Source organism: Phaethon lepturus, unplaced genomic scaffold (assembly GCF_000687285.1).
Source record: "Phaethon lepturus isolate BGI_N335 unplaced genomic scaffold, ASM68728v1 scaffold10306, whole genome shotgun sequence".
NCBI classification, from domain to species: Eukaryota; Metazoa; Chordata; class Aves; order Phaethontiformes; family Phaethontidae; genus Phaethon; species Phaethon lepturus.
In genome coordinates, this window is record NW_010545548.1 from 23,693 (window position 1) to 48,919 (window position 25,227).

General features: G+C 38.2%; 1 protein-coding gene across 1 annotated transcript in view; it reads left to right on the top strand.

The window, feature by feature from the left end:
- The window catches only part of WDR25 (WD repeat domain 25), a 31,624-nt gene extending 12,772 nt beyond the window's left edge, over positions 1–18,852 (top strand). Inside the window, exons 4-7 of the mRNA XM_010288989.1 lie at positions 8–113; positions 15,151–15,321; positions 18,106–18,246; positions 18,631–18,852. Coding sequence (XP_010287291.1) covers positions 8–113; positions 15,151–15,321; positions 18,106–18,246; positions 18,631–18,852 — 640 coding nt within the window. The remainder of the gene's footprint in view (positions 1–7; positions 114–15,150; positions 15,322–18,105; positions 18,247–18,630) is intronic.
- Positions 18,853–25,227: the final 6,375 nt, after the last annotated feature.

Consider the following 25,227-nt stretch of genomic DNA (forward strand, 5'->3'; position numbering starts at 1 on the left):
GCAAAAATGAATTTAGAATCAGTGCGCTGACATTCCACCCTACAGAGTCAAATATTTTCATTTGTGGAGGATTCAGCCCAGAGGTTAAAGCCTGGGATGTAAGGATGTCTAAGGTAAGGGAAATCTTTTTTCTCTTTCTCTTGTAGAATGTTTCCTAGGTTGGATGTGCTGTGCATTACTAAGCTGCTAGATGTACTGGTCTTTCAATGAAATGTTATTCTGAAGTATTTTGGATTTGTCATTGATTGTGTTGCCATTTGTTGATATGAACCTCTGTAATGTTTTTGAAACACAGGGGGGAACATTATAGACAAAAAATATGATTTTTTGGCTTTATGTAAATATAAGTAACATATAGTTGAATTAAATAAAGCAAAGAGCTCAGTTCAGGATTGTGAAAAGCAGTTGTATACTAGGAAGCAATACAGCTAACTTGCTCTTTAAGCTGTTATGTGTGGGTCAGGATGTGTGTGCCTGTACCTTTTGCGTAGTAATTTTTACATTCATGACGGGCCACAGGGGGGCATGTATAGCCTCGGCCTTTAATTTATCATGAACCATGAAGAACAGCATGCTCCTAGCTGCCATTCTGAGCTCAGGTAAGACCAGAGCTGTACTCTGCTAGCAGAAGCATCAGACAAGCCGACAACTAGCTCAAAGAGCAAGCAGTGACTGTAAAGTGAGTAGTTCTTTGTTTTCCTTTGAATTTTTATGTGGGTAGATCCTACTCATCATAGTTATCCATCTGTTTGCTCTTGAGGGTGGCAGAAGGGATCTGAAAAAGATAAGATTGCTTATCCAGACTTTCCCTCTGACTTTGATGTACTAAAAATAATAGCTGAGAGATGTAGGTAGATACATTTCAGGTATGAGGGCTTCAACAGGAGAGCTCTGAAATAGTTATGCGAGTTACTTTATCGAGGAAACATGGTATTCTTGTACAATTAACAATCTAGTTCCTGTGCTGCAGTTGATCCTTTGGATTTGTCACTGATGGTTGAGAAAATAATTTAATTGTGTAGGATCTATACCATAGGCTTCCCTCACATGAACAAGTTCTTAAAAGAAAAGCATTAGTAAGTACATATCGAGACTGCCAAGACTGAGACTACTCCGAAAAGCAATTTACAGTGAGTTTCAGAGTTCCAGTGTCAGCATGAAACCTTTGTAAAAAGTGTGATGGGATTTACTCCACCCATCATGCTTGGTATGATGGCTAGTTTTCTTTGGTAAGGATACGAAGAGATACTCAAAGCATAGTTCTATGAAGGCAGATGATTCTAGTTTAGATTGCAGGAGTTGTAAATACTTATGATAAAGAATACCTATGTACCTTTTAAAAAAGTTATGAGATTTTCCATAGCAACTCTTTCCTCCCCCTGCCTTGCACTGGTATACAGTATTCTGGTGTTGTCAATAGGTGATTTTGGTACACTGTCTTTAGCGTCGGCAACTTATAGAACATGAGAATATGCATCACAGAAATGGGAAACAGTACCAGTTCAAAGGGTATTTGTTCCAGATGATCAGAGGTAACCCTGTAAATTTACTGTAGAACAAAAACTTTTTTTTTTTTTTGTGGCAGGGGACTGGAGAAGAAAGACTAATAGAAGTCTTTCTTGTCTCCCGAACAGCAGGGTCAGTGGTTTCATAGCATGCAAATGAAGTAGGGAATACAATTGTTCTCTCTTGGGATTCTCATACACAGCAGACCTTAATTGTGGGGAGGAGGTGCAGTCTGTAATTGAATACTTAGATGTCCTTTTTAACATAGAGAAGCCATTGTATGTCATGGTAGGCTGAACTTCCTTTAAAAAGTACTTTAGAAGCTAAATGGGGATCGCTTTTCTAAGGCTTAAAGATTGTTGACCGTAGTGTCAAATTTGAGATACTTGATCCTAGTCAAGGAGAAGATGGTAGATATAGGTGATAAAACATTCTTTCGGAGGTTTTCTGACTTGGTGCAGTAAGCTTTCCTGTAAATGATATTGTAGTTACACACAAAGTCAAATGATAGTGTAGCTGTGTACAAAGCCAGAGCCATTGTTTCACCCCCTGTATTTTCTTTATGATGGATTTTACTCGTATGTATTCACTCATACTTTGAGTGACTATCTCCAACAATCCTGAAAAGAAGATTTTTCTCTGTATTTGAAATCAACTGTGATTGCTAAGCATGTTCATGCCAAAAATGGCAATACCTCCAACTTGCACGTGTCTAAGGTACACCGTCTCTACGGATGGAAAATAACTGATTCTGTTCTATAGTAATGACCAAAGTGGCATGTTGCAAAAATGTGCCTGTCTGGATGGTAGCTCATGTTGGATATGGTTATGGAGGAATATGGTTAGAAATCTTCCATAGGTGGTAGGAGACAATCTCAGATATTGATAATGGAGAAGGCACTTCAGTCTCAAGGAAACAGAAGATTAATTTATGATGGATATTTACAGTTCAGGTGTTATGCTTGAACAAGATTTTTTTTTCAGTAGTTCTGAAACTAGAGATTGTGAAAACAAGACCCAAGGACTATACAAATTTGGCATTGACTCAAGTAGGGTTAAGGGGCTAAATAACAGATGTTAATACTTGTGCTGGATAAGTTAGTTCTGAGTCATCTCCTGAGTCTGATGTTCTCCTGTTGTCAGTATCTCTGCCACTCCCTGGCATTTTGCTTTTATCTTTGAAAGTGTTACGACACTTAAGTGTTAAGACAAATGTCTTAAAAAATGCTGTTCTTGGTCCTTTTTCCCCCTTGTGAAATGTCAGAGTTTCAATAGTGCTTTCCCTTGGTACCTGATGAGGTATCAAGCAGCATTTTATTCCAAGCAATGAAGACAGTAAATGTGTTCATCTCTTAATGCAGCTCCTTCCTTTTAGGTTTTAAATTCTGGTGGTGCCTCAGCTCAACCACAGCCAAATGGTCAGTTGATGAATCTGGCAGACTCTGCGTAAACATAGATTCACAAAACAGTTCCTTGTGGACAGGAGCAGTTACGGGACAGCACATGCTTCTTAATCTGGACCGAGGCTGCAAAGCAGCATGTGCATCCCAGGCTGTGATTCTCAACTATTGCCAACCACCTTAGCTTGCTGTTCCACAGAAGATGCCTCCTACAGAAATATATGCATCCCCTTGCTACAAGACTGGAGTTTGCTGATTGAGAAGGAGTGGTTTGACTGTCTTGTGAAGTCTTCTTGGTGAAACTGTTCCTGAAAAGCAGCAGTAGAGAGGAAGCAGATGTCCTTCAGGAATGAACAGTGTTGCTGAAACAGGGAGAAGGCAAGTAGAGAGGTGTAGAACATAGTTTACATGAGGTATTACTGCAGTGAGGAGCAGACAAATGCATTGAGGTGGAGGCTGCAGTAGAAGTGGAAAAGATAAAGGACAATGTGCAATTTGTGAGGTATTGGCCTTTGTAAAAGGTGGCAAAGGAGCAAACCCATACTGATAAACTGTAGACTTTAAAAGCCCACCCATTCATATCTTCTGTAATTCTGACTACCAGTAGCCTGGCTTGAGATGACGTTCTGATACAGTAACTTTTGTGTAGACTACATGTCTGCCAAAATTGCAGAGGAAGACGTCAGTTTTCAGTACTTTACCACTGCACAGTTATAAGAAACAGTAGTTATGCTTGGGATCGCCTTTGTGTAGGTTACAGATGTGACATTTAAGCTCTGTGTGTCTGCATGCAGAGCCAGTAGTGAACGCTTTAGGTGACAACACCTGTGATTCATTTCCAGAGGATAAACAGACACTGTAAAAATCATTTATATCTATGTAGAAGAGGAATGTGAATACTTAACATTTTATTAATTTGACTATACATTCAGTCTAAAACAGCCCTCGTTTTCTACTAATTAGGGAGTATATTATTTTTTTGAGATTCAAACAGTATTTTATTGTATCTTTATGCTTTACTGTCCAGCTGTGGTTTTTTGCCTCCTTGGTTACTGATCTTGGTATGGTACCTTTTTCAAATGGGTATAATGGGATATTTGTCTTTCCGTGGGCCATGCCCTGTGCACTTTAAATACTGTTGCCAAAGCAGACGGTACTTATGATTGTTACATTATGAATTTTCTTTTTGATTGAGAGTATTGCTGTTGTGTGCAATATGTCACAACACTGCGTGCTGTGACATCCTTCAATCCCATCTTATGATGGGATTTCTCAAAAAGCAGTGTGTTCTGTGGCCAGGATACTACATACAGGAAAAATGAGACTAGCAGAATAATGCATTTTTGTCCCAATGACTAACCATACACTTATTTTTGCAATGCTGAAGCTCCACCCTTGGAACCTGCCTTAAAGAGCTGTTGATCACTGAGGAATGCACGCAGTGGTTCTCTCTGTACCTGCAAGACACTCCAGTGCTTAGAAAGATTGTGTGTGAGACTATTTCCATAAGCTGATGGTAATGCAGAGATAAGGGAAACTTCGCACGTATTGCAAGGAAATAATTTACTTTCCGAAAAAATAAATTAGTGAATGAATGTGTATTCAGGTAAAATAGGAAAGGTTTTTGACTTAGTAAAACAAAACCCCCAGCCTGTTTCTTTTGTACAGATCCTGTACTGGGTTCTCCCTGGAAGTTTTTAGAAGCTGTTACCTGCTTTGTTCATTAGGAAACAATTATATTCATGTAGAACTTCACCAATTTGAAAACTAGACAGTTAGTAGTGCATGAGGAATATTACTTTTAATAACAAGCAGTGTCTAATCACCTTAGGAAGTGGAAGGCTTGGCTTTAACCTGGTAACAGATATTGATCCTTTTTTGTTTGTTTGTTTGTTTTTTATGTTTGCTCATTTGAAAACCCTAATTTTTGTATGTACTGTGATTGTCTAAAGCAGTCTCTTACTCTGAAACGTTTCCAAAAGAGGGAGAGAGCTTCTATTATCCTTTGATTTTTTTTTTCCCTGTCTGAGACAGCTGTAGCTCAGTAATGGGTGTGGGCTGTTAGACACCTACATTTGTAGTGGTTTTAAAATTTGAAGAACAGTGTATGTGTACTGAGTAAATACGGAAAGTCATAGCTGAGTGGAGAAAAGGGGAAAAATATCAAACTCCGATTTGATTTCTTACGGCTTATTTTGCAGAATGGCGAATATCACCTATGCATCGTTACTGCAAAATAACGTAGTTACATTTCAAACTCTCAGCCATAGAACAGTATGTTGGTTAGGCAAGAATCATCATTATCATCAGCATCTCATGTCTGCATCTCCCTAGTTTGGGGGATTTCAATGGATTCTTCAGCTATTCTCCTTTCAGCTTATATTGTTATCTTTATTCACAAGATAAAACCAGCATGCTTTCTGTCTGTTCCATCTTACACAGTTATGGCCTTATTCAGGATTGGATAAAGTGTTCTTCATATTTTGAAATTTATCTTGTTCTAACAAGTGCCATTTGCTCTTCACTGAAATAAATGTTTGAGGCCTCTTGCCACTTCCTTTCAGTTTTGATGCAAACACCCTTAATATCTTTCAAGTGCTTTCATCCTAATTCATTACAAGATTTTCCTGTTTTGCCTGTTCTTTCAAATATATTAACCTGTCATTCAGCTTGGAACAATGTGTGGGTTAGCTAATGATTCTTTTTCTTCCCATCATCATACTCCTGATAGCCTTTTCAGGCTTTGCAGCATATTTTGTCAATAGAGTGAGCACCCTAAATCAAGAGCTTGTTACTTATTGCACATTGAAAGCTCAATTTCAGCATTTGCTGGTAATTCAATTTCAGAGGTCATTCTTTAGGATGTACTCCTGTTTTTTAATGGGCTATCCACTTGCACATCTTAAATGTAACTATGTGAGGCAAAATGATAGTTGTATATCAGGAAATGAGGGAATTTTTGGTGGAAATTCAGGGCAAAGCATTAGCATTAAGCATTACATAGATAGAGAGAATGACTAAAAATAAAATACTGTCCAATTACACATACATGCAGTGGTTGAAACGGGCTCCTTTATGCCAGTGTGCCACATTGGTGCTTTCTGCTGATGGAAAATGACATAGAATAGCTGGTAGTGGTATTTTTCTAAATTAGTACTTCTGAAATCTTGCTTTGATTTTGATGGGCAACTAATTTTTAACAGGAGCATAAATTTATGAGCATAAATTACTAATATTTATTCATGTGTTGAATGTGGTATAACAGTTGGATTTCTAAGTCTCAGAGAAAATGTCTGAAGATAGGTTTGAGGCAGCCTTTCAGCTACTAAAACATTGAGAAATGTACAGTAGGCTATTAATCAGAAAGGCAGATATCAAAAGAAAAGAGGAATGTTGAAAGACATTTATTGCTATCCCTGTTCTGTTGAGCAAATAGGCAAAATGATTTCAAATGTAGCATTGGGTATTGAGCAAGATGAAGAATGAAAGAACAATAAGGGAGTTAAAATCTTCAAGATAAAGCTAAGCAATATACTTCAGAGAAATGAATGGAACAGCTTGTTAACTGCTCAGTGAAATGTAAAGTATACAGGCATCTCAAAATCACAGAGACAAGTAATCAAAGCCTGAAAAAAAAAAGAATAAAAGAGGCAGTTGAATAGCATGTAGAGATTTATTATGGTGGTATTTCTTTCTGTTTGTGTTAAACCCAGTTTTGTGTCTCTGTTGAAGAGACTATTCTGGAGATCTTATATTGCTGTATAACAGATTGATTGAATTTATGAAACATTTGGAAAATGTTTATAGAGAATTTATGAAAAGACCAGGAAACCTGGAAGTGAGCTGCTACGTTTAAAAAAAATATTAAAAAATCACTGCAGTGTCAACCGAGGAGAGAGCATCATATTGAACAGCTCCCATGGGATATTTGGACCTCGGAGCTGAACCTAGAAAAACCCTGTAAAAAGCCCTGTAAAAAGAATTGTGCAATAACACTGAGAGCTTAAAGTAGTTATGTGTTTTAGAAGTATTTCCTTTCTCTGAGCTGTGGAAGAATTTCTTAAGATGTTCAGCACAAGCCAATGGAATTACATAGTCACTCTCCATTTTGGCTGATCTACATTAGCTTTTCAGACAGGAGACAATATATATTCCAACATTTATTCTATCTGAAATTTTAATATTCCTTGAAATACCAAAGAGAGCAAAGGGTTGAGACTTGTATCCTTTAACTCAGCAGTAAGAAGGACTTTATTGTGTTCACAAAAGAAAATATGGTTACAGGTAATTTTTTTATTTTTAATTTGGGTTTCTAAGCTTACACAGATGTAACATCAGAACAAGACTACAACTGTAACTGTCTTGTTAATACTTTTAAAGGAGCTAAAGTTCCTTATATCATGAGGGAATTGTCAAACTGAATTGAAAAGATTTATTTACACGTGTCAGCAAGTTTTGCATAGTGTAAAGCAGGGATGCTATTAGCTCTGCTGAAAAGACATACGCCACTCAAGAACTTACATCTGAATGTATTCATTTAAATTTTCTAAATGTATCCATATAATTATTTTTGAGTTTTGCATATTTTTACCTTTTATTTACATTCTGCTTTGATTGATAAAACTCTTAACATTTTGTAAGCATTCAGGAACTGGTTCTTTATCACGTGCGTACAGCAACGCAAGGAACTCTACAGGCAGAGAGCTCACTGACTTTTTTTTGGACTCTGTTAAAAATAGAGGAATAATTTATTCATCTGTTGGATGTAGTCTGTTTTTGATCTCTTGTCTGTTCACGGTCATGTGCTCTGTCTCATAAACCACCGAGGCCCGGTGGAGCTTTGGCAGGAGCTATCTGCAATGGCTGTCAGAACAGCAAGCCCTGACCAAGCACCGTGCGGTAATCCGGAGAGGGGTAAGTGGAAGGCAACAGGGCTGTGACTCTGATCTTTAAGCAGTACTTGAAGTTCTGGGACCTCATAAATGCAAATCCACTGCTTATGTTAAAGAGAGGAAGGGCATCGAGCAGTGGAGAGTCAGTAGTACGACCTGACACAGCCACAGAACAGGCTTTGAGGGAAAGATTAGTTAAAGATATAGGGATGAGTGAAATAATAATTTAAAAAAATAGTTCTAAGAGTTAAGCAAAGGTAGATTGTGTGAAGCTTACTTGCTGTCACTCTACAATTTCTTTGTTGGACTTTGATACAGCAATTAGAGAAGCGGGAGCAGGCAGGGACTAACCTGAATGTCGTAAAATGAGAAAACTAACTAAAGGGGGGATCTCAAAAAGGCAAGCTGACTGGGAGGAATTTAGTGAAGTGCTTCAGCAATGGCTCCAAATGGAGACAACATTTGATATTTTATTTTTGAAAAATGTTTGTTACAGAAAGTAGGGTGCTAGCACAATCAATAGTAGTAATAATAATATGAAAAAAGAATAGGATATCATGCAGGAAAAAGAACAATGACTTATTAGAAGTGGGAGGAGTACAAATGAATTCAAAGGTTCAGTCTTTTGGGCTTAATAACAAAATTTTGTCAGGACATAAAGAAGATTTCAAAAAAGACGAATATCAAGTCGGTCCGTTGGAGTGACAGAAAAATTTAAGGAAAACTTAGATTTGAAGATTTACACAAGTTGAGGTCTTATAAGCTATAGAACAATTAACTAGAAAAACGGTAGAAGCACTTAATTTGAGCTTTTAAAATTAATCTGGAAATGCACTGCAGAATTTTTATTATTAACAGAGGACAAGGCGGAGTAACAAAAAGGTTGGGTTTTTTCCCATCTTGGTTTTTTATTCTAGATTGAACATTGTTTAGCTGCAAAATTGCAACTATCATCTATAGCTTTATGCTTAAAAAGAAAAAATGGAAGAGATGCTTTTTATGTTGTTGAGCTACTTCTCCATACTTGAGTTTGTAAAGAAATAAGCCTAAGTTGTTCAAGCACGGTTACAAAAATTAATAAATTTAGAGTGCAAGTGCAGTGCATTTGTTTCCTTGGAAACATTCTCTTGCCATTTCTTTCAGATGAGATGCAGTCATTTGAAGTAGCATGTATTTAGGAGACCTAATGAATTTGTCTCTGGATAGCATATAAATATCAAAAAAGGCTGTACAAATTGGTGGAGCTACTTGCAGTTCTGGTTTCTATAGAAACAGCCAATACATTGTCATGTACTGGTGGTATTAGGAAGAACAATGTAATTAAAATAAGATGATTTATTCAGTGCTTTGGAAAACTGAAGCTGTTCTTATCACACTGTCAGAGAAATCCTTACTGAATTGAAAGTTCAAAGAAATATGGTGGAGGTACATTTCTACGTGCGGAATGGCATTTGGTGTTGAATGTTAACATTCAGGGGTCCTTTCTGAGTATGAAGGCACATTTTATGTGGCTGTAACACACACGTGAGCAGTCCTGCTGTGTTTATTTGGAAACCTCATACAGTGATATCACAGATGAGAACTGTAGACCTGTCTGTGCATACAATCTCTCCTGGGGCAACTGCTCCTGGAGAGACTGAAATGGGCCAGGAAGAAAACATGCCTCCTCCTGGAGTGTGAACATTCGAGTGAGAAGCTGTTGAGGAATTGCTGTTCCAGTTTCAGCCTATTTCTAGACAAATTTTACACCCCCAGCAGCAACCAGTATGCTTTTAAAAAACAAGAATATGAAAGCACAGCAAACTTCTTTACCACAATTCCCAGCAATGGTTACCCAAGACTTTCTGTCTTACAGCTTGGCGACTTTCTGCACCACAGATTGTGTCTTTATCTTTCATGGTGCTCTTTGAATTTTCATGCTGTGGAATTGGTTGTTCTTGATTTTTTTACATCTACAACATCCTGTAGCGAGGACATCAACTTAAATATGTCTTGTGTGAAGAAGCATCTTGTTCTGTGCGTTTTGAATCTGTTTTCTGCTGTTTTGGAGTCCAAATTCTTACAATGGATGAAACCATTCACCTCCTCCATGCCGCTCAGACTTTATTTCCAGTTCTTTCAAATTCCCCTTGGTTGTCTCATTTCTGTACTGACAAGTCCTTGATTATAGAAAAACCATTCTGTATCTGAGATGTTCCTTGTCTGTCTCCTACATACAGATTTCACTACTTATCCTATTTGAGATGGGGAGATAATTTTAAATAAAAAAATCTGATGGGAAGATACTTTTCTTCTAATAAATGGATGACACTTTCCATCACAAGATTCTTGTGCCTTCTCAAGTAATCAGAAAGTTACTTTAAAAAAAAAAGTGTATGTGGTTCATAACTAAAGTCTTACAGATCAATACCAGATTAAGCTCAACCACTTCTTCATTTTAATCAGTATCCCTTTCCTTTTAATTATTCTCAAGACCCCGTGATAATCTTGAGCTGTGTCTGAAAACAGAGTGGTTACAAACAGGAAAAAAATTAAATAGAAAAGCAAAATAAGTTTTTTCAATTACATAAAGTAATACAGCCGTCATGTTAAAAGACTTTAAAAGAACAGAAGACTGTAGCATGCTTGATCTTCTTGTCCATGATACCATCATGTGTTTTGATTAAAATTGCCATTCTAATTTTCCAATGGAGATCAGAGACATAAATTGGATTTGTCATGTGGTTTTGTTGTCAACATGTAGCTAAAAAGCAAATAGTAGTCGTCTGCCTCAACACCTTACACTCTAGAATAGATCAATACAAGTGGTTTGCACTACAGTAGATAAAAAACCTTCTGTTTTCTGCAAAATAAGGTTTCTCTTAAGTTAAAATGTACTTTTTATTACTAGTAGTGGTGTTGTACTGTTTCATAGAGGAAACGTAAATCAGTCCCCCATTGCATTAATGACCCAACATGCCAGTAGGAAGGGGCAGTTGCATGCCAAAGCACTCAACTGAAAAAGGTAGGACAAGAAGTGGAAGAAAAACTATGGCCATTTTTTACAGGTTGGAAGCCATGGCACTGGCTGATTAAAGGTTTTTTCCATGACCATCCAGATTGCCTGTAGTCCTATTAGATTTGTTTTGAGACCTCATCTCCTGATGCTGAGGGCAACGACTATAAAAGCATGTTTCTTTCTCATCACTTGCATAAAGCTTGAAGGGATTTTAGGAAAAGTGCAGTGCACATAGGTTACAGGTGACCAGCACAGAGCAATTCACAGAGCTTCTGAATTGCTTGTGTGGAGTCTTTGAGCTTTCTTGACAAACAGAATACCAGGCATTGCATGTGCTTTATGCAGAGAAGTATTATAGAACACACATCTGAAATATATACCTTGGGTTCAGCATCACAGCATGCTTTTCAAATCACCAGAACCATAAGAATCTGTTAGAAACGGATTTAATTTGCTTAAATTACCTCTCTTGTCAAATGCCTGCAGCCATGAACTCTTGCCTTAATGAAGAACCTTTATTATTACGTTGGATTGTGTTGACACCAGAGACTCTTAGGCCTTCCTTTGAAATTATTTCTTTTATATCCAGAAAATGCTTAGATTGATGAAGCAGACTGTGGTTTTCCAATGCTTATGGGTGATAAATCTGCAAATAGAAAAAGAGCAAAAGCTGGTATTAACAAACTAAAGACGGTGGGGTAGGGAAACTGGTGCTTTCCCCAAGCAAGTTCCTCAAGCATGTAATGAATTAATTGTCTAAGGTAGACAAAGCAGGTTTAATTATGAGTACTTTTCTGAGCAGGGGTGTTGCAATTAGTTGTTTTTGAAAGCTATCTTTATGGGGGAATTTAAATACTATGTGTATCAAGCTCCCAGCTGCTATCCAAAGTGTTTATTGTTCTCTGAGTCGTTCTTACTATGTGGTTTGAAGAGTAAACAGCATAGTTTTTCTGAGATATGTATCAAACATACTGAAAAATATGGTCTATCATACTAATTTTTATAAAGACAGTTTCCTGTTGCAGAACTAAGATAAACATTTGTGTATTGTAATTTGATTAGGTATCCTATAAAATAACAGACAAGCAAATATTTCAATGATTAGCAGTGAAAAATGTTTAAATTGATACTTATTTTTTAATGTTTATGTTTAAGTTTATGTAAGAGCCCAACAGGATTTCAGCAAAAATTAAAAGTATGTGCACATTACCAACTTCACAATTGCTTCTTTTTCCTTACTGAGAGATGTCTGTTGCTCCAAAAACTGTTAAAAACAAGTCCCAAACCTAAACCCTAATGCCTTAACAGTGCTGGACACAGTGTATGTATGGATATGTACTTACATATATTTCACAAGGCTTTTTTTAGAAGATGAAGACCCAAACAGTGTGCCCGAGTTTTTCGTCTTTAAAATGAGAAAATATTAAAGAATCACTACTGTGAATCACTGTTTGGGACTTTATTATCATTTATTGCTCTATATTGTTCTTAATTTCTCAATCAGCCTTTGTTTCTGCCTCCCTGTCCCTGTTTCTACACATTTGTGCTGCTCCGTGCTCTGATCTTGCTGACTCTCCAGTTGGGACTTGCCACTTCCGTGAAGGTGCCTGCTGCTAAGTAGCTCCCTCCTTCAGTCTGTCGGGGTGGTAGAGCCTTTTCTGTCCCCTCCTCTCAATTTAACTTTATTTCAGTTCTCCTGCGGGTCCTACAGCTGTCAGGTTTCTGTATGGTTTTCCATTTCTCATTCCAAGCACCTATTATATTTTAAGGGATTTTTTTTTTTTAGTTTCCTTTTTTTTATTTTTAAATTTTGCTCCTACAAAATAGCTTCATTTTCTACTTTACTAATGAACTATGAACTTCCTTTTATAACTCTGTGAAGAAATAGCTATGCATGGTGATTTCTCCATGGAGAAAGTGGAGGCTATAAATATGCAAATACCACTTTTGGCTTTACAAAGTTTAATTGCCTTGTGTATTATGTAGATTCCTAGGATGAAAAATCTGACGAGAGCAAGTAACACATTTGTATATTCACTGTCTTAAAAATGCAGGCAGATTGCTGAAAAGTGTGCCAGTTTTTTGAGTCTGCAGGTTTACATCTTGATGTTATTACAGGGTGTGTAGGGTGCCCGCGTGACTGAGGTTCTTCACTGAATGCAAACGTTGCGTTTCTAAACTGCACATTTTGCGGAGCCTGTGAAAAGCGATTGGAGCAGCTGCTGCTGCCATCCTTCTACGTGCTGAGATCACAGGAAGCACAGCTGGAAGGGACCTCAGGAGATCATCTAGTATATCGCTACCCTAAGGCAGGATCAGATGGTTCTGAACGTTTCCAAACAGTCATAGATTTTTAAGCTTGAGGCAAGAAATCAGGAAGTTCTCATGTTATGTTTGATATCTGAAATTATTTTTCTTTTATTGGTTAAAATATAATCCAGGGTATTTCACTGCGACACCTGAAAATTATTTTTTCTTAAATGTATGTGCTTGCAGTATCTGTAAAAGTCTGGGCCCCGAAGTCAGTAGTCAGGAGCTATGTTGGGGGTATAAGATAGGCACTGAAATGCCTCACAAAGTTGGGAACCATTTCAGAATAATACCTCAAGCACTGTCTCTGCTCTGTTGGATTTTCTAGTGAGGTTAGAAGAAGGACTAACCTCTGAACACCCCGTTGGAAGTGCAGGATGCTATATTTTAGCTATCTTGGAGAGAGAGATTTAGATATTAATAACTAGGAGTCCTCCAGTGTCCTAGTTTTAAGGATCACCATATTCAGAGACATGGATTGCTTTGATCTGGCCACTTGCCTTGAAGTTTTTCTTCACTGGAGGCAAATCAGAGAAAAAGAAAGTGAAGGTATTGATTTGCAAAATTCAAAGTAGACAACATAGATGCAGAATTTCATGAAGAAAGGTGGAAAGAAAGGGAACTCAAATTATTCATATATTCCTTAGAATAGTTCAAAATCTCTTACTTTTAAAGATCCAACTCACAGGCTGTTAAAATATTCATAATCCTGTGGTTGAGGACCCATTTCTGCATGGATCCAACCCACTTTGGTGTAAGTTCTGAAAGAGGATCTAGATCTGGGAGCTGTGGTGGTTTCGATTTGGGAAGAAAATTTGGGAATTTTGGTATTTCCTTTTACATCACAAACTTCTTTAGAGATTGTTCATATGCATTAGTTACTAGAGGATGAGGCACATAATTTACTCTTGAGGACAGATGTGCTTTGAAGTGTTGATGAGTCTTTCTTTCCCTGCTGAAAGAAAGATGACTCTTTCTTTCCCTGTGTTTTCAGCGGGGTGGCAGAAAAAGCCTGTGCTTCAGCAGAAGCTGCAGAGACTGCCCCTTGCCAGGACGGTCAGTAGGCAGATGAGGTGGAAGGTTTGGGATTGAATCCCCGTAGACCAAGGGATCCAGTCCTTAAAGCACTGAACTATTTGACAGCAGTGCTCCTGTCACCTCCATTCGCCTCTCTCTGGCAGCACTTTAAAAGCGCAAACTCTGCTTGGGTTTCTTTTTTCCAGGAGAGGGTGTCAGACCGAGTCCTTCGCGGGATTGAGGTACCTTCTGCAGGGTGAATGGGGCATCCTTCTGCTGGGCGCGTTCACGCTGGCCTTGCAGGGAGTTACTGACTGAGCGTGCAAGCTTTGCGCCCTTCCCGGGGTCTCACCAACTGCAAGCTAAGCAGTGACACACAACAGCATGGGACTGGGAGAGCCTTGAATCATCAAGTTTACTCATCCCCACTCATAAACAGTGATTTGTAATTAAGTCTGAATGATCAACAAGAATATTCACTCTTGCCATGTCCTTTTCATACCTATAAGTCCCAAATCCCCGCTAACCTGATTGCTTTCCTTTCCCTGGCTCTATAACTAGCTGAAGATTTTGAGAACAAATAGACCAAAAACTTACACTTCTGAACATTTCTGGAAGGAGGAAGGAGAGCTCCTCAGACTGATCCTCAGAGTGGTCTGAATTCATCAGATAGAAGGGATTTTGTGTAGACTCAGCTCCACAACATTGTGTTGTCTAAAGTTATTTTTGGATCTAACTCTAATTCCTTGGGGATTTATAACAGAAACTTATGTATATATAAATATAATACATAAATTGTACAAACTGATGCTTTCTTTTATCTCATTTAATATTCCTATGCGTGGACTCTTTACATACATTAACAAGCTATTTAATACACTAGTATTTCAACATTTAAAAATGAGTTACTTTTTCACATTTTGAAATAATATATAATTTGTTGGCGGTAGTTATTAATACAAAGAGAGAAAACATAGGTTATCACGTTCTTCTGATCTGTCAAAAAATAAACTTTTTTTTCCACTAGGTGTTAAGAGTGTACAAAGCTGCAGTACAACAGACATTGGATATACTCTTTCTCCCTGAAGGAAGAGAATTTCTGACAAGCACAGATGCAGTAAGCCGGGACTCAGCTGATCGTACCATTATTGCATGGGACTTCCAAAGTGCTGCGAAAATCTCCAATCAGATTTTTCATGTAAGATTAACAACTGGTATTGTTTGGGTCATGATTGAGTATTTCATGCTTGTCAGTGTTGTAAAAAAAACTTTTTGATCACACAAGATCACTGTGTGATGTATAAAGTGCTCTTAATGTAAGTTGAGGGCTTGCTTTACTTTTATATTTTAGAAACACTTAGGTATTCTTAAAAAATTACCGTGAAGACTGATAGATCTCCTTGTATTAAAAATATTTACATTTCAGTGCTCATTCACAGACGTCTAAGCTATATTAGGCAAGGCCAAGGCCACTGCAGTGTCATTCTAGCTTGCCAGTGGTGCATGGCAGTAGTTGCTATAGTGCCAGGTTTCTTTTCTTGCCACACCTTTTCATACATTTTTCATCAGCTGCAATGAGGGCTATCAACAAATTGAGTTTAATATTCACATAGTAATAGCACCCTGATACATGCATATAGATACCTAGTACGGCATAATTACAGAGGCAAAATTTACTTTTATCAGTGCAGGTGCAGTGTTTCTCTCAGTAATCTATCCATGCAAGATATTTAATGGACTAAATTGTCTAGAAAGGCTGACAGCTTCAAAGGAGTTTACGAAGGAGGTTAATAGAGAAATCCAACTCCTTGAGTCTTTTTTGAAAACTCAAGTCTAATATGCTATGTAATGTAATATGATTGGATTGTATATAGGTGCTTTTCAGCTGAAATGAACAGTTCTATACTGACAAGACCATGTAGTTGATGATCTAGTGGAATTGTTTCATGTTTAATTTCCACAGTTATGTCTTTGTCCAATATTGGATCTATCAACATCTTGGATAGGCAATAGAAAAAAAAAAACAAAAACAAACAACTGTGAATATATAAAGTACAGACCAGTCAGGTTCAGTATCAAGGAGTAAAAAACCAAACTTTTTTCTCCTTACACCCTGCCAAACATACAAACCACCCCCCCACACACCCCTTCTCATGACTACAGCATCTCTGATGTGGACTGTTTTCCCCCTTTTCTGCACTGTGAATAAACAGAACTTGATGGTGATATTGGAAACTTCACTTTTCTGTATTTCACTTTTGAACACTTCAAAGTGGGAGAAAAGCCCTGAGCTCTCCAAACAGATTAGATCCCAACAGGACTTGATCTATTCCTTGTCTGCATTAACGAATTAATAGTTAAGAGCTCTAAAATAATCCATTACGACAGTATACCCAGCATAACAGCACAGTGCTCCTGCAGATTGCATTGTGCTTTCTGATCCCTTACTGTTAGACCCAGTTCCTCTCCTGAAGCATGCAGTGCTCTGCCACGGAGCACACTCTTAACCAGGCACACTGCCTAACCCTGTTTGGGTTTCTGTGCCCGATACCTTACAATGCCCAGAACTTCCTTCCCAGTTCATCACTCCCAAACCATATAAGAAAACCAGTTTGATGTTCTTCCCACTCTACCATGTAGCCAATGGAGTCCAGTGGTCCCTGTCAGCCTGGTGTCCTTCACATGTAGATGCATCCTACAGCCAAAGCTATCTTAATTTGTATTCCTGGTATCAGAATTTTTTGGGGGTTAGGCTGAAACTAGAAGAATTTTGGACCTGGTGGAAACCTTGTGAGAACAGTTAATTTCTGATGCTGTCACCAGGCTGAGTTTTGAAAGTAATCTTAATTCAGTCTTAAGTAGGAACACTAGTGTCAAGACAAGTGGTGTTAATTTTTGCAGATATTTATGAATTTACAGCCAGCAGCAGTCTACCTGGCAAATCGTTGTCATAAGGAACTTCTGACTTAGTAGCTAATAATGATCCTATTTTTTTTTTTAATAAGAGGGTTGTTTTTTTTTTTTATAAGAGCTTTTATAAGCGAGAGGATGGGGGACTTGAGAACTGTACAAGGTAGCATGGAAGGCACAGTATGACTATGGAGGAAGGGCTGTGCGAGAAGAGGATTCACTTTCACATTCAAACTTCAGTTTTCCTTGGGCAGGAAGAGGATGGTTGAGTACCATCAGGTTGGAGTTACCATTCTGCAGCTGTTCTGCAGTATAATTATGGTTCAGAGGGAGAAGGGATTTTGGTCAGTATCTAGGCAATTGGGGTAGAGATTTGATTTGATATTTGTCTTGGTGTAAGACTTTCAGTGGATTAAAATGAGTTAAGTATCTTAGCCCTCAGCACAGGAAAGACATGGAACTGTTGGAGAAAGGGCAGAGGAAGGCAACAAAAATGATCAGAGGGATGGAACACCTCTCCTATTGAAGAAAGGTGGAGAAAGTTGGGGTTGTTCAGCCTGGAGAAGAGAAGGCTCCAGGGAGACCCTTATGGCAGCCTTCCAGTACTTAAAGCGAGCCTATAGGAAAGATGGGGACAGACTTTTTAGTAGGACCTGTTGCAATAGCACAAGGGGTAATGGTTTTAAACTAAAAGAGGGTAGATTTCAACTAGATATAAGGAAGATATTTTTCATAATGAGGGTGAAAAAATGCTGGCACAGGTTGCCCAGAGAGGTAGTAGATGCCCCATCCCTGGAAACATTCCAGGTCAGGCTGGACGGGGCTCTGAGCAACCTGCTCTAGTTGAAGATGTCCCTGCTCATTGCAGGGGGGTTGGGCTAGATGAGCTTTAAAGGTCCCTTCCAACCCAAACTATTCTATGATTCTATGATCTTTACATAATGTATATTGTGGAGATGATTTATGTATACCTTGCTTTTTATGGTCTTTCAAATATGTCAAAAGATAACCTGATTCATTTGAACAAACCTTTTGTTTCATGCAACTAAACTTTCCTTAAAATTATTTTCAGGAGCGTTACACTTGTCCAAGTCTGACTCTGCACCCAAAAGAGTCTGTGTTTGTGGCTCAGACAAATGGGAATTACATGGCTTTGTTTTCTGCCCAGCGACCTTACCGAATCAACAAAAAGAAAAGATATGAAGGACATAAGGTATCCTTCTTCACCGCGAACTCAGTATCCAAGTCTAGAAGGAAGATAGATAGTACCTCTGCTTTTTAATATGTCTGCTAATAGTGTTTGATTATAAATCAGTGATAGATATTAATTGGCTTCATTTTCTTTCCCTTGTGCCAGTCTATTTTGAATCATATGTACTCAGAAGAAAATAGTTATTAGAAGACTTTATGAATACTTCATAGCTTGATTAAATAAGTTTGTGTTATAGCTGTGTTTTAAAAAACACCTGGAGAATTCCTTAGTGTATATTTATTTAAAGATACACATTTTTTTCTGTGTACCATATTAATTTTCAAGTATATCACAATGAACTTTTCTAATCAGCAGCAGGAGTTACACTGTTATTGATCTTCACAGGTGGAAGGATTTGCAGTGGGCTGTGAATTTTCTCCAGATGGAACACTTTTGGTGACAGGAAGTTCAGATGGCAAGGTGTTTTTCTACAACTATCATACTGCTCGGATTATTCGCACTTTGTCTGCACATAAAGAAGCTTGTGTGAGTGCAATATTTCACCCAGTCTTGCCATCGCTCCTTGCAACGTGTGATTGGGCTGGAGAAATCAAGATCTGGCAATAACAAGCAGAGTTTCTTTTCAGGATGTTTCCTGTTAGTCTGTCAAAGGCGTAGGGAATAAACCATGGTATGCAATGTGAAATTTTGTTGTGATGTGTTGTAAGCAAGAGAGACTGTTGTCTTTTCTTCTATGACCTGTAAGTGTATGCTTTCATAATGCGGTTAAGATGGTTTTGTGGCTAGTTGCTGAGCAAAGTAGTGGTCTTATTTCCTCCCTTGTCCCTGGTGACAAATTTCTGCCCCTTTTGTGTCAATTTTCTGATGCTCATCTAGCCCCACCCTGGTTTGAGTGGCTAAACTTGAAGAAAATGCTTGCTCTTTTCATGTAGCATTTCACTGCAGCTTTTTTAAACTAGGTTTTCACTTGTTTAGCTCCCTGACCTGGTCACTGAAAGGTTAGACAAGCAATAGTGTAGTTCAAGGCAAACCAGCTTCTACATGCAAGAAGGGGGAAGATTGCAGGGCAGGTGGGACTGCTGCTTTTGGAAACAGGTAGCTGTTACCAGCTCAGCTTACTGTAAAATGCCTTCTGAGAGGCTGATCGTGAAGTCAATAAATTTGTGTTCTTGAAATCCTGATGTTTAAACTTGAGTGTTAAGCTTACATTTATGACTGTACATAAACAAAGCAAAACTATGTGTAGATGTTTTTAATGAAAAAAATAAACTTTTTTTTTGTACACGGTAGCTGTATTTCACTGGTTTAGTCTGTTGTTTTTGACAAGTTAGTACTCAAGACTATAATGGAATTGATACTTGGGGGGCGGAACAATTAATAAGCTACCCTAATTTATTGCAAACACATGCATTTCTCCATACTTCTTGATGTGACTTAGACACAGAAAATTGTCATCATGTTATTCAGCGCAAGGGATGTTCTTTGACATGCATGCAGGAGCTGGGCTATTCTGCAGTGAAGAGAAAGGCTGTAAGTGTATGTATGTACATATTACATATGTATAGATTGCTTGTAAATGTATTTTAAATTTGCATTCCCTGCACTTGTATTGCTTAGTTCTAGAATACAGGATACATTTTACATGTGTGTGTGTATAGAGGTATGTATCATTGCAAAAAATGTATCTATGCCTCATATACATAAACCATATGTATTCCCAACCTTAAATCCATATGAATATGTGCTGCCTTGCAGTGAGTGCTGTAAGCTTGGCTTGTGTTTGGTCTGATTAGTCTATAAAGGTATTTTAATACACACAGGATAACTGTGTTGAGTGAATTGTCTCTGTCGTGGAATCCAGAAGTCATGTATAATAGCAACTTTTCCTCTGTAGCACCTTTTTATTAATCTGATTTTTTTTTATTGCCAGAAATACAAGGGGTTTTAAACCATTTTTCACATATTCAGTTAAAACAGCTTTTTCAGAGAAAAATTTTCAGAACACTTTTGCAAATGGCAGATTTTAATTAAGTAATGAGCAAAGTGTATTCTATCGGTTTGTACTTTGTGTTCCTTATAGCTTATAGTAAGAAATAAGCCTCTACCAAGACTGTGAATCCACAATGATATTGTTTGAAGTCTGGATCGAAATACTGTGGCTACGTAGTTTTAATCATCTTACCAAGAGCTGTGACTGTTTTTAACACAGGGCATTAAATTTTAGTGAACCAGCAATGCAACACAAGTAACTTTTTCTTCTTTTTTTTTCCCCCAGAATGCTGTTAATTTCTTGCGTCCTTGATTGGCAATTAGCTGTTCGACGGGAGCCTGAATTTTGGACTTCTCTTGTCTGTCCTTCTAGCATAGGAGCCAGCTGGACCCTTTTAGATGACAACTGGTTCAGTGATTTCATGGGTTACTTCTAATTCAAGCTGTGGGACTGGGGCTTATGGGATTCCTTCTAGAGCATCTTCATGAATGTCAGAAGGAGTTCAGCTGCAAGTGAAGTGGTAGTTGCCTGTCACTGGGCATGCTGAGTCACAGCTGCACGGTCTTTCTGAAAGGGTGGCTCGGTGTCCTTTCCTCGAGGTGTTTTAGTTCAAAACGTGCTATTGCCATTTTAAAACTTCTGGCAACCAGTTGTGTCTGTATGAAGGATGGGCAGCACTGTAGTCGTGCGATGCATCCTGTTATCTCCACACGAGATTTTCTGCCTGTTATTTTATTCAATATAGTGTTGAGAAGGTGTCTGAAATAAATGTGAGCTCATGGTAGAAATGCCTTATTGGATGAGGCCCCAGCCTAGGTGAAGTCTGCTCTATGTCTGAATGAGCTCTCCGCACATTCCGCCTCAGCCGAGAGCACCCCTGGGTAGAGCGAAAGATCTGACAGAGCCGTCTTTGGGAATCATTGCACATGTTGTCTAGAAAAGTAACTGCATTTTGTAATATTACCCGTGTTGTTGCTTAAGTTTAACATATGTTCTGAGGCATAATTCTGGTGTCTGGCATTCATCCCCCCTGAAATTATCTTGCAAGTATACATTTTAGACTATTGGGGGGTGGGAGCTTAAGTTTGATTAAAGGTAGTAGAGAAAAATAAAAGAAACTTGATAGTGTATAATCTTAAAGAATATTAAAATTGCAATTGCATTTGTGTTAGATTTCCAAGATGGATGGAGTTTTAATTACTTAGGAGATCCAGCCAAAGTTTTTATAATGCAATTAAATTATGTTCACAGCATTATCTTGTTAAAATCTCTTTCTAATATAAAACTGATTAAGACATAGACTGAAATTTAATATTGGAAATATTTTAGCGTAGTGGTGTCAATTAAGTTTTCATTATGATTCAAAGACAAATTCTTCCTCGTAATCTTATGTAATGAACTGTAATCAAAAAATATCCACATTGCTCCATCATTCTGCAATTACCAAATACTGTTTGGGCTGCAAACAAGGATTATTATGGTCAGATGAAGCTTTTAGAATGTAATGAATTGTTCGTTAATTAATTTTATTCATAAAATTGTAATCTAGAAATGTTTGAATCTTGCTTTAGGAGCATTTCTTCTAGTTTTATATAGAGCTCTCTAGGACATCGTATATTAGAGCCAAGGCAGAGATTTTCAACATTTTGAAATGGCCTAGGCTGTGCAGATAAACAAGCCAGATTCATTTTAATGTATTTTGCACTGTACCAAAAAGTAATAATGCCAATCTCTACCACTTTGTTATTTGCTACTGGAGCGTTAGTAATTTGGGGTGTCAGAGGATGCAAGTTATTCAGCTGTCTTTATCTCAAAAACCTGCCAATTAGCAGACAGTTATTAGAATCATTGTGTTCATTCGTCTGAAATACTGTTGGTGAGTCACTCTATATTTCAACTATAAGCCTAATCACAAAAATAAGGTATGGCATTACAATGGGATAACTTCCCGTAGGGGCCCAGGCAAATGTAAAGCTACAAGACTATGGCAGAACAGAACAAAACAGGAAGATCAAAAAATAATGGGATCTCAAATTTCCCATTATCCTGATATATGGGTTTGGACTGCATTCAACTGAAAATATTTTCTCTGCTTTCTTCAGCTAAGCTTCATCTTGGTCTTTTAATCCCAGCTCCTCCTAGCCACTGCTCACATCCTCACCATTTAATTTTCAGCTTTTCTGTCCTTGTTTCAGCACCTTGCCTTCTGCATTGAAATGTGTAGTAGCCTATATGCTTACACTAAGCTCATATTCTTGTCGATAAATTTCATTTTGCTATGCTCTGACTTGTGTCTTTCAGGCTTTCATTCCAGCTGTCATTAGAAAGGTGCCCAGAAATCCCAGAACACTTTGCATTCTTTTCTTGCCTTTCCCTGTTTTCCAGTTTTAATGAGGCTTATTACTTTTGGAGATTCTCCAGTCTTTCTTAGCCTCTCTTCTGACTGCTTCTCTTTCTACCTTTGATTACTGCTTTACTGTCTTGCAGATCCTTTCTACTATAGCTGTTTCTACAAGGTGTACCTACATCACTGTTTTAGTTTGTCAGGAATGTGCTTTTTGGGAAAAAATAATAATAACAAAAAAATCTCCCTGTTGCTGCCACTTGCAATGCTTTGGTTCACAGGGTACACAAACTGCACTACTTTCAAATGAACCTAAATGAGAAGGTGCTCCAAGTCCATATTTAACATGTCCCAACGGGTGGGACTAGCCTGGAGGTAGTTCAGAGTATCCCCTATCCCTGCAAATGTATGTAGGTTAGATGCTGCATTTTCAAAAGTGAGACAAACTATTAAGTTTACTCTTGTTGGGCCTTACTACTTGCTAACGTAAACGTGGCCTCAGGAGTTTCAGAGAGTCTTTGGCACTTTCCCCTTTCTTTGATAAATCTCTCGCCTCTCTTCATGACTTGCCACTCTGTGCAGAGTGGTCATATGTCTGATGTTTTCACACTTCAAAGAGTGGAAATGCAGGAAATTAATTTATGAAGGGAAAAGAAAGCAACTTTAGAAGCACTTGACTTCCAGTGGTAGTAAGACAAGCTGGCCACTGCCCAGAACCTGGCGAGTTCTGCCACATGTGTGGAACAACTCCGAGCTGGGACAGAGCAGCCTAGTTTATAATGGGAATGGTGGGTCTCTAGATGGGAGTAGGGCTCCCTTCTCTGGCTTTAGGTGGAGGTTTAAAGGAGTTAAGCTTATTCCCTTCCCTTTCCCACTCCCTGGATATCCTTCTACAGAAGCTTATTCAGAAACCTACCAGAAAGTACCTAGGTAGTGCACAAAAATTATAAAGCTTCATCCAAATGTAATTCTTGCTATATTTTCACCATTTTGGATAAGTGCTGCTTAAAATCAATCTAAAAACTCTTGCAGAAACTCTTTGGAGAAGGTTGAAGTTCAAAAAATGCCTGAACTTGTAGTCCAGACAGCTTCAGCTAGATCCACTTGTCTCTAATTTCCATCAGCAGGGCCACAAAACTCAGGTAATGTTCCTAGTTCTGAGTAAGATTTATACTAATAAATGGTTTGAAGTGTGTCTTTAGAAGAGCAATTTATGTAATAACTTGTGAGTAAGTGTACCATCCCTGGTACAGGCCTGGTTACCTTGAGAAAGCAATTTTCTTGTGTTCAGGTTGTTACCACTCTCTTATAAGCAAGCAGCAAAGAATGGCCTCAGAATGTCATTTAGAAATATCTTCACCTGTGAACTATGTTATTTTTCATGTGTACTGCATAACCAGTTACCTTTGTTTACCTTCCCATTAAGTGATATAAGCGAATTCCAGAACCCTTCTACCTCACAGTGCATAGGAAATGATTTAATTTGAATATTCAAGTAAAGAATATCGTACCTTATAAAGCAAATGAGCAATTTTGATTCCTTCCCTTTCCTTGCGTTGTTTACCCTTGCTAAGGCAAGCCCTTCTCGTTTTCAAAGAGAATTTCTTATAAGTAAAGATAAAAGATCCATTAGTCCCAGAGAGTCTGGATGGTTAATTTGCACATCTTGACTATTGGTTTTAATACATACAATTACTTGAAATGCAGAAACCATTTCAAATCGTATACTGCTTTGAGTACAAAAATGAAATGCTCATTATGCCATTAATATGAAACATGCAATCTGTAAACTGTAGACATGACATGGACTAATACTTTTTTTTGTTGCAACCTGAAACAGGTGATATTTTGATCAGATACGTGTCCTCTGAATCTGGGCAAAAGCAACGAAATGAAATCTTAACCATATCCAAAAATACATCTGCAGATCTTCACTTTTCTCAAACATGAGAGACTTTTAAATAAAAAAATTTCCTAGGAGATTGCAATACTGACGAGGGAAAAAGACATGGGCTTCCTTCCACATGTACAAAGGAAGTGACATTTCCATTTAGTTCACTGGTACTAATCTTGAGCTCTCTTCAGTTTGGCTTCCTTCCTAATTTTTAAAGCCTCATAAACTAAATGGCTGTTGGTGAGTACTCAGGTGAATCACATCCTAATGTAAAAAGAGATCTGAGTCATTGCATACTCCCCATAGGATGCGCAGTATGCACAGATCTGAAAATACACAGAAACTCCTTTTTTTGTTTTCCATCAGGCACAGTTTGTGTATCACAGCTCATAAAACAAAGACTAACACCAAGCCCCTAAATTCCTATAGCCCAAGACTCAATTCTGCTTTTATTTAGCGCTTATATGGAGCGTGTACATGACTGTCTTCAGAGATGCCATGGGGGGAATCCTGCAAGCTGTAAAGGCTGGAGAAGAGAAGGAAAAGGGGGAACGTGCTTGGAGGATGACTGGCAATGTCAGGTGAAAAATAGCACAAGAGAAGAGGAAGGGAAGGGTAGAGGGAAGGGGAAGGGTAGAGGGAAGGGGAAGGGAAGAGAGAAGGGGAAGGGAAGAGAGAAGGGGAAGGGAAGAGAGAAGGGGAAGGGAAGAGGGAAGGGGAAGGGAAGAGGGAGGGGAAGGGAAGAGGGAAGGG